Source organism: Salvelinus sp. IW2-2015, linkage group LG26, assembly GCF_002910315.2.
Source record: "Salvelinus sp. IW2-2015 linkage group LG26, ASM291031v2, whole genome shotgun sequence".
Classification (NCBI taxonomy): domain Eukaryota; kingdom Metazoa; phylum Chordata; class Actinopteri; order Salmoniformes; family Salmonidae; genus Salvelinus; species Salvelinus sp. IW2-2015.
In genome coordinates this window covers 909,271-919,238 of record NC_036866.1, presented here as the reverse complement: position 1 = coordinate 919,238, position 9,968 = coordinate 909,271, and the positions used below count along the sequence as shown (strand labels likewise).

At 43.9% G+C, this 9,968-nt stretch overlaps 1 protein-coding gene across 1 annotated transcript in view; it reads right to left on the bottom strand.

Annotated features, from left to right (window-relative positions):
- Positions 1–4,039: 4,039 nt before the first annotated feature.
- Positions 4,040–9,968, bottom strand: part of LOC111952654 (ankyrin repeat domain-containing protein 11-like) — a 6,163-nt gene continuing 234 nt past the window's right edge. Inside the window, exons 2-4 of the mRNA XM_023971549.2 lie at positions 4,760–9,964; positions 4,459–4,557; positions 4,040–4,174 (exon numbers count right to left, since the gene is read on the bottom strand). Of these exons, the coding sequence (XP_023827317.2) occupies positions 4,055–4,174; positions 4,459–4,557; positions 4,760–9,964 (5,424 nt within the window). The 3' untranslated portion in view covers positions 4,040–4,054. The remainder of the gene's footprint in view (positions 4,175–4,458; positions 4,558–4,759; positions 9,965–9,968) is intronic.

The following is a 9,968-nucleotide window of genomic DNA, read 5'->3' as shown; positions in this document are numbered from 1 at the left end:
ACAGGAAAGTGATGTTTGACTGCACTGCCCCTTTAAGGAAATAACTTTACTAGTGGTMCTCAAATCTCAATTAAAATAATCAATTTGTGACCAAGTGGATGATTCTTATAATGCATATAAAATGTTGTAGCCTACTTAAGAAAATAAGTGGTGATTTTGGTCTAACAGTAGAGTTATACTATGCTATTATATTCAGTATGTTAGGCCTATGTAGAATACTAATGAATCATTAAGTGATCTTGCGAGACATTGACTCCGCTTTGATCTAAACTTTATTCAATTCCTTAAGTCTATTGACGTACCTGTGCGACAATCTAATTAACATTGTAAAAATCTGTCAGTTTAAGCTAGAGATATGTTGTTTTGCATGGGATGCATCTCAATCCACTGCATCCTCCATGTCGGCCTTCCGCATCTGCGGTGGAACGTGGCAGAGCTACAGCACTGTTTGTCAGACAAGGAGACATTTTGAAAATCAGTCTTCTCACGAAAATGTCTAAACGGTTGGCCTAATAACTAATATGACCACTCTATGGAAAAATGAGACTATCAAGAACACAATGGGGTTTTGCTCTATGACCCCCACCACTGTCACGGGACATATAACCCTGGTACCGGTTTTAAAACAAATGAATGGAGGTAGTTTTGTGCCAAAAAAAGAGGTTAAATATGTGTCCAAAAATATATATATACATTTCCTGATCTCCTAGATAAAGGACAGACACTTCAAAACCTTATTCCTTGTGATTTWTTTTTTTTACTGTCTGTTTTTCCATTTATGAATGTGTTATTCAATTTGTTTCTATGGGCTATAGTAGTAAAGCCCAAATTCACAATTGTATCCCCAAAAATGTGTATATATTTTTTTCATACCTAAATTCTAAATCAAATAGCTAAATGATCCATGGTATGCCCATATTAAAACAATTCCATATGTTAGCTTAGGAGAACCCCCCACCACCCACCTCCAAAGGCTTTTAGAGGTTCAACAAGCACCATTCTGAGAAGTGGCAGACAGTTGCAAATGGCAAAAATGACCAGGAGCCAGGCTCGCTACATTGAGCTATTGGTCCAGTTGAAACTTCATGTGTGTTTTTATAACTTTGATTAGCAGATGGTGCCGGTTGACTTCTGTTAAGGTTGCTCTCATGGAAAAGGGTTCTATTACATCCATCTAAGTCAAGATTTGAAATTGACTGATGCAGAATTTGTAACCTGACAATCACTGCCGTCGGGTCAGGTTAGCATAGGGCTATGTGTGTCAGGTTATGTAATGGGAACAGCTAACATGTAGCATTTTATCACATGCAACTACGTCAACGATTTGAATTGCCTGATGTGCATTTTGAGACATAATTTCTTTTACCTTAAAAAATATATCTTATGTTCACAAGTATGGACCCAGGGAGTTTGGAAGCTAACACATTCCATAATTAAAGCAAGAATACATTTTTAAAACCAATATGGAATGTGGCCTGTATCTTTGCTAAAAACGACTAGTTTTAGGTGGTATACAGAAGAGATCAGTAACATTCATGTCAATCTGATGTGGCCTGAAAAACAGTTAACCTGTATATGATGCCTATGACAGTGACATTCAAAAAGGGAAGTTAAGGATTTAAAATAGTGAGCTGGCTATCAGATCCCTAGTCTTGTGGCCTGAAAATTCTCCAACATGATGAGTATTATTCATAAAGACCCACACATACAATTAAAGTCAAATGAAGGGGTAGATTAAAGAAAGAATAAAACAAAGAAAATCCCATCCAGAATTATAAATTAATGTGATGGTTTTTCTTGTTAGTGGCATTACACTCTTGACCAATCCAGATGTACCCTTGTTTGACTTGCCCAACACTCAGTAAATTAAAAATTATTCACTGTAAAAAGGCATTTTCTTGGTTTAGATTTTTTTCAGATATAATTGTGTAATAAAGCAATGACTAATATAACTATTCTATTCTTAAATAATTTATAACCATTTTGCTACATCTGAGTGATCTATAGTTGTGGCCCTTTGTTGGGCCAGTGTTCAAAACGTGGTTTGTTGACTACCTATGTTACGTTGTGGTGATTCAACACAGGTGAACTCATTTGACCAAGCCTGGACAAAATCTATAGATGGGAACATTACAACTGTTGCACGGAGTTTAAAATACGATACAACGTGTACACATTTTGGCCAATGGAGAGGGAAATGTGCCGAGCCGAAAGTGGAACGTTACATACAAAGATAATTTTATTCATTTATTTTTTTACACTTAACTGAGTGAGTTACAGTTACATAGTCTTACTTACAACTGTCAGTAATGGTGTGGCAAAATAAATATCCTAAAGGCAGCAAGAATACATGGTTAACGAATATAAAAAACTGTACATCATTACGGATACAATTTTTTTTTCGTTCTTTTTCCTATTAAGCCAATATGCTCGATGTGTTTCAAGTCACTTCCTCAGAAACAATAAACAGTGCCCAAATAAAACAAAAAATAGAGAATAATTCCCTCCTAAAACCACCATCTGTAGGTTCTGAAATCTTTGAATCGCAACATTCTGTATATCTTTGTGTCCTTCTCCATTTGCAGTCATAGTTGCAGGTGAACAGGTGTGTGGGCTAGCCTACTGGCAAGTGCGAGCCTGGTGTTCCCTGATGCAGAGCCAGGTGACCAGACTCTGATGGGGATGCTCCGGTTCACCCCATCTCTGCTCACTCCTCTGCCAGGCCATGAGGCGAAGATGACGTCTCTGCCCCTCCGGCATTAACCCTGACACACTCTATGGACCCTTGGCTGTACTTTGCTCTGCTCCGGGGCAGGATGCTGTTCTACGGGTGTGGTGGTGGGCTGTGGACAGAGAGGACTGAGGCTCTCTGACTGAGTGTGGCCTTATGGTCCCGACCAGAGAGACAGCGTCCACACAGACTCTCCTGTCTTTCAACAGGAAGAGGCTGGAGGTCCCGCAGATGCCACATGTTGCACCACCACATCGCGCATGCCCTTCTGGCCATGTGCTGCTCTCCTCCTCAAGGCTCACCTGGAGCTCTGTGTCCACCGTAGTGCTCATTCTCATCCACCAGGAGATGACCAGAACCGGTAGGAGGGCTCCTCTCCAGCGTTCCTTTGTGGTTTCATTTACGGGGACCAAAAAATTCAGAAAAATATTTCTCCCTATTCTCTGTCCAAACATCACCTAAAAGGGAGTGGTGTTGGGTGCTTCAAAGCAAACCGTTTTTGCTTTTTATATTCTGAACAAAAGCATAAAAACTTGAGGGATGAAAGTGCAAGTTGTGTTTTCCCCGGTAAAAAGATGCTTCCTCCTCATGGAAGGGAATCATTAGCAAGTTTTTTTTTCTTTGAATTTTTTCTATATAATATATAGGTTTATTCCTCTTCAAACCGGCTAGCCCTTACATACGTTCTGTTTGATGTCTCTTTGAAAAGTGATGATATTTGACCTCTAACTCTGTGAACGAGTGCATGTTTCTGTCACGCGGGCAACAGCACAAAGTCATCGTTGACATCAACCATTGGCACGTAGAAGGAGGGGACCTCGTTGACGCACAGAGACTTGTGTACAGCAGGGTCCAGCTCCTGCACCTTCAGTTGCCACTCCATCCTCTGCACTGCGTTCAGGGCAGCTGCCTCATGCGTGCCTGCATTAACAGACACGTCTGAGAAGAGAAGAGAGATAGGCCATTATGCTACTGCCATACACAGATACCGCATATCAACCAAACAGCAAATGTGCCATAAAAGAAGATGTATAGTCCTTCATGCGGTCATATTTACCTTCATGCGGTCATATTTGTCAATCCACATCCTGGATCCAGAAATGACTGGCGAGCGTTGAAGCGATCTCTCACTGACTTGTTCTCATCACCCTGAGTTAAAGATGACAAGAGTAAAGCATGTCAGATGTTATTTTTATATGTATATAAAATATTAATGTAGGAGAGCTGGCTAGACAAAATCCATGTGAATGGCCCTGTCTGTCAACTTTTTGCCCACCTTTTTTACCACCACAGACACGCACCTGACTCTCTGTTGGCATGTTGTCACCTCCAGAGTCCAGTAACATAGTGCAGGCACTGAATGGGACGGCCTGATTGGCTATCGTCCTTGCCCTCTGCAATGGACCCGCAGTACTTCTTGCTCACACAGACAATAAGCTTTTCCTGGATGGAAAGTCAATAGAATAACATTGGAGAGAGAGAGAGGGAAGACAGACTGGAGTTTCAACTTTACTTCAAAATCTTTTTGAGCAAACTGATAAGGTTAACGTGAAATGTCACAATTTTTTTACGATGCTTAGTTGGAGAAATGCATATTGCAGTTTGGATTACTTTAACATCAGCACTGAACATTCATCAAAGGATTGTTCAAAGCACTCCTTCTCAGTGCGACTTCAGAAGTGAGATGGATAGATATTAGGGAGGGTACAGTGAGTCCGTGTTCTTACCCTCTCTATGCTGTGCTGCAGTCTCAGCTTCCCCCTCACTGCCTCCTGCTGTCTAAAGAGCTCCTTCAGGGGCTCCGATAACGATGGAGGTGGAGCAATCTGAGAAACCAGGGCAATGATTATTTGAGGTCATGATGTAACAAATCTTTCCATTGCAACAAAGTTCAAACTTTTGTTGTAAATGTGCTGTGTGGTTATTATAGGTCACAGAACGCAGTTACTTGACGTGTATCATTGTAATGAAATAAAATCTATGAATCAACAGATGTGTGAACATTTGTAGGGGATGGGAGGTACTCACCACTGGGATGTGCAGCTTGCTGAGAGGCTTGCCATCCAGCAGGTAGGAGCCTGTGTAGGTCACGTACTCAGCGTAGCACTGTGGGGCCTGTGGTGTGATGTAGCACAAGATCTTCCTCTTCTCCTCTATTTTTTTCCGTATCTGCAGGTATTCGAAGTAAGGGTTAGAGCGGTCACTGTGGTAGGGTTCTATGTCATCCAGTTTGATGGCGTTGACAATGACAGCCAGCGTCTGTTGAATCATCTCCCTGGTCTGCTGCATGGCTGTGTTGACCAGCTGAACCTGCGGTTTCGGGAATTTCCTCTTGCGTGGATGCTGCGTCTGGGATTCCTCTTCCTCCACAGGCCGCCCTTTAGTTTTGCTGACCACTACAGGAGGCGGCGGCGGTGGAGCCGGGGTAATGGTTGGTGTGGTGGAGATGGTGGTGACAAGTTCCTTTTCTTTCTCCAGAACAACAAAGGGGACAAAGGTAGGGGTGGGGATAGGGGTGGTTGTGGTTACAGCCATGCTCATGGTGACAGGGACAGATGGAGGTATCACGCTAGCAGGTATAGTGGTGGTGGTTGTACTCTCTGCTACTACTCTACTACTCTGCTTTTTGGTGGTGGTGGTGGTGGTGGTATTCTCCTGTTTTGCTAGCATCTGGGCCCTGTTTCTGGTCATCCTCTGTGGGATCTCCTCCACCTTCTTGGGAAGGTCAGTTGACAACGTTGTCAGAGTGACTGTGAGCTTAGACGTTGTCTCAAGAGCCTCCGAAACATGGACTGTGCCAGAAATCGTGACGGCAACTGGCAGAGGAACGGAGGGGACTGGACTGCAAGTTGGCCCAACAAAGGGATCTGATATCTGCCCAATTTGTTCTGGTTTAACAGTTGTCAAKGAGTCCATACATGGAGTAACTACAACTGATAAAGACTCGGTCAGTGACATCTGCCTGTGATGCTGAGTATTGTTTATATTAACAGCTGAGAACATCATGTTTCCATCACTCTCATCAGTCTCTTCATATGTGGCTCTGTTTTCAAAGACCTGTGGTTTCACAAAGTTATTTTCATGGACATTCTGAGGCTCAGACTCAAATTCTGGTTGGAAATTGTGTTTTGGTGAGGGCACAACCAAATCCTGCAAAGAATCATTGAGTGGTAGGACCGCGGAAGGGCACAGGGGTTTGGCCAGGATAGGCAGGTCAACTTCCATAAGCTCTTCGCCCTCTATTGTTTCAATCGCAGGAGGCCTTATATGAGCAGGTGGAGGCTTGTAGTCGGCTGGCTCTGAATCTCTGACGTCAAGCTCTGGCATCTCCTTGTCTGGCAGGGAGGTCGGGAGGGAGAGAGAAGGGAGGTCAGGTAGAGAGAAAGGGCCAAGATCATCAAGCTCCTCCACTGTAGCTGAGAACGGGTCTGTCCAGGGCACCACTGGCTCGTTGCTTACTGCTAGAGGCATATGGCTCTCAGAAGTAAAGCCATGGGAGTTTTGTCTGCCGTCTTGTACTGCACAAGAAAGCTCTGAGTCCATCTGGTGATTATCCTCCAAGTTTGGCTTGCAGTCTGTGAAGAAAGACTCTAACCTTGTGGAGGATGAGGGGGTTGTCAAGTAGTTTGGTTCCAATTCCATGGGTGTCATTTCAGGTCTTGCTGGAGAAATTGGAATGTCCTCCACAGCCTCTTTTTGCTCGTCAAAGTCAGGGTCAGGTACATAAGACCTGTAAGCAGCATATGGAGGGRTCACTGATGGATGGCCAGGTATGGCAGTAATGTGCTGCAAATCACTGTCTGAATGCGAGAAGGGGCTGGTTATCTTGGAGACAGCTGCCTCTATTTCCCCATAAGTCCTTTGAGGAGATTTCAARATCATCTCAGAGTTCCAGCTGATGGTATGATCACTGGAGTTCTCCACYAGGTTGGGTGGTGGATGTGGGGGAGTCAACTGATGCACCTCTGCAACTCTTCTCTCAGGAGATTCAGCCCAGCCYTTCCTCAAAGGCTCTTCAACCCTTGGAGGAGAGAATGAGCAGACGTCCCTCGTCTCCTCAGCAGCATGATGATCAGCATCTGTTGGTTCTTCAAGATCCCCTTCCTCCTCCTCTTCTTCGTCCTCCTCCTCTTCGTAGTCCTCTTCTTCCTCCTCCTCCTCTTCCTCAACAACAGGGGGCAGATACTCACTGCCACTGACTGGGTCAGAGGGAACAAGACTGGGCTCACTTTGATGAGGCTCAGAAAGGTCATCAATATCCAGGGGAGGAAGAGCAGCAGGTGCAGGGGTGGGTGGAGCAGCAATGTCCAGACACGGCTCCTGGGGGTCAGGTCTGTGGACTGGCGTTGAGGGCTTCATCAGGAAGTTATTGTAGACACTCTCAGGTAGGTGTTCACAGGTCTCTGTGCCAGCCATTGCTGTGGTGGCCCCATCTAGTGCAGGCTGGGCAAGTTCTAGCCCGGGAGACAGCATTCTAATAGGTGAGAAGTAAGGAGGAGACAGGCATTCAAGTCTCTCCACTGATGCTGCCTTGTCTTCTGGAGGCTGGGAGGCTGCCAAGTCAAACTCAGAGGCGTCTGGCAAAATGTGTTGTAGAAACTTGCCAGCTTCAGCTTTGAACTCATCTTCCAGGGGTCTTCTAACATCAGACGAAGCCGATCGACTGACAAGGGGCAACTGGAGATTCTTAGCCGGAGTTATACAAGTCCCTTCTTGGAAGGTGTGTGATGAGTTGGAGTACCTGTCAAAGAAGGATGGGGAGCAGGCATTCATAGACATGGCCATGGCTGATGAGTTCTGACAATCTAACCCATCAAACATTATATCAGGGTAGTCCTCTGCACTGCAGGATGGAGTCCGTGGCGTCTGCATGATTTCCTCATAGCTGGGACAAGAGATTACAGATGTGGGGGTGGGAACACCCGTTGGTCTATTCTGATCTTGCCTAGGTGAGGCAGGGAGATTTTCTTTCATCTGATGGCCTGCAAGCCAATCCTTTGAATTTTGAGTGTCAATGGGTTGTGGCTTTCTTTCCGGAGACATAATTTGGGCTGGGAGACCAATATCTTTGAGCTTCTTCTCTTTCAATGCAGATTCTAAACTATTAGATTTTTTGGATGATAGTTCATTGCGATTTTTCTTTATTTCCTCAGTGGACTTGGTTTTATCCCTAAGTTTGGGATCCCCTGATCTGTGTCTTAGTTTCTCCATCTGCTTCATCCTCTCCTTATGCTTCTTATGGCGTTCTTCAATCTCCTGGTCTTTTAAGCCTAACATTTGCCCAAAGCTGGTTAGTCTGAGATCCCCATCAACCAGAAGCTTTGAACGTGGACGGTTGTCTTTGCGAGCTGTGTCTTTAGACTGAATTACTTTTTCATTTTCTTCTTTAACCTTGGACTTAACATGGTCCGCCCTACTGTCTTTGTCCAAAGAGTCTCGGTTTCTCTCTTTTTTCACATCAAATTTGGGACTGTCTTCCTTTGATCTTTCCTTCAAATTGGTAATTTGAGGACTCTCTTTCATTCCACATTTGATATCCTCCTTGGAGTGTTTAAGTGATCCAAAGCCATCCGTGTACTTGTGCTTCTCCTCTTTGACTTTCTCCTTATGTTTCTCTTTTTTCTTTTTGTCCTTGATCTTATCACTGATGACAGTACTCACTTTGTCTTTGTCAGCTTTTTTAGACATCTCCTTTTCAAACTCCAACGTCTTATCAAATTCATCTTTATCACCCTTAGACCCAAATGGAAATGTGTAAGGGTCCGCTTCTAATGGCATAGGCTCTTTCTCRAAGGGCAGACTTTCTCTGCGTCCATAGGATTCTCTTATTTCCTCTATCTTGTCTTGTTTATCCCCCTTTTCCTTCTTGACTTTGTCCTTCTCCTTGTCATGACTCTTTTTGGACGATGATGAAGATGAATGCCGGTGCCTCTCTTTCTCTCTGAACTTGTCTTGAGGATTAGATATGGWGAGTGAGTCTCGTCTCTCATCAGTAATGTCTGGRAGGCTGATGTTGGAGGAATCATAGTAGCTGCTGAGCACTGGCTCATGAMCCTGATCAGTGAAGCTGTCTGAGGATAACTCACTGTTCTTGTCATTGGAGTCATCCTTGTAGTCATTCATGGCCTCTTCCTCCAGCTTCTCCAAGAGCGACTTTTCATTTTCCCCACTCCCCTTYGAGGGCTTTCTKTCRTTAACATGATCTTGCTTGTCTTTATATTTAYTCTTGGTCTTWTCCTCAMTGGCKTCCCTCTTGTCCAACAGCTTCTGYTTGTTTTTCTTCTCTTGGTTTGAGTCCACAGACATTCTRTCTTTGCGTTCYTTGTGTTTTGCATCAACAGAATCCTTWWCTTTCTTATCTTTGTTGTGTTTCTCTAAGGAACCCTTCCTCTCTTTCCCCATATCAAATGTGGTCTTGTCTTTTTTCTTGTGKTCTTTTTCTTTCTGTTTTTCTGTTGTGTGTTTGGCCTCAGCAGAATATTTTCTGGGTTTTTCYGTTTGGAAGTGATCAAGCTCATCCCTGTCAGATGTGGAGTCTTTCCTGTGAGAATCGGACAAYCCAAGGGAATCACTTAACTTGGCCACACCCCCATTGTAATTGTCTTCTTCATCCTCACTTTCATCTGTGAAAATGTCTGCTATCTTGTACCATGTTTTCTCAGGTTTAACTTTCTCAGGTTTTCGATCCTCCTTCTTCACCTCAAGGACATCTTTATCCCGGTCAGCATGCTTGTCCTGTGAAGCCTTTTCTTTCTTGTCCTTAGTTTGTTCTGAAGACATCTTCCTKTCCTTGTCTTTGCTGTGTGTGTCTTTGTGTTTGTCTTTAGCWCCCTCCTTCTTGTCTTTAGAGCCTCTATCTGTGTCTTTTTCYTTCAAAAGCTTCTCAGTTGAGGTCYTCTCAGGCTTCTCCTTATCCTGTTCTATRGATCGGTCTTTWGGCTTTTCCTTGTGTTTGTCAGCTTTWGTCTTTTCTCTCTTTTCCACCMCATCTCCCTTTCTSTCCTTCTCTTTTCCAGAGTGGTTCCTYTCTCTAATTTCACATGGTTTGCTGACAGTTTCAAYTTCTTTGAWGGAGGCATCRTTCCCATAATCGTCTCTTATRGACTCCTGTTTGATTTTCAAGTCCTTTCTTTCTTTAGTGAACTCATAGGAATCTTTTCGGTCTCTACTGCTGTCCGTGGAGTCCTTCTCTTTCTTCTCTTTGACAGTATCTGCAGATTCCTTTCGCTTCTTCTCC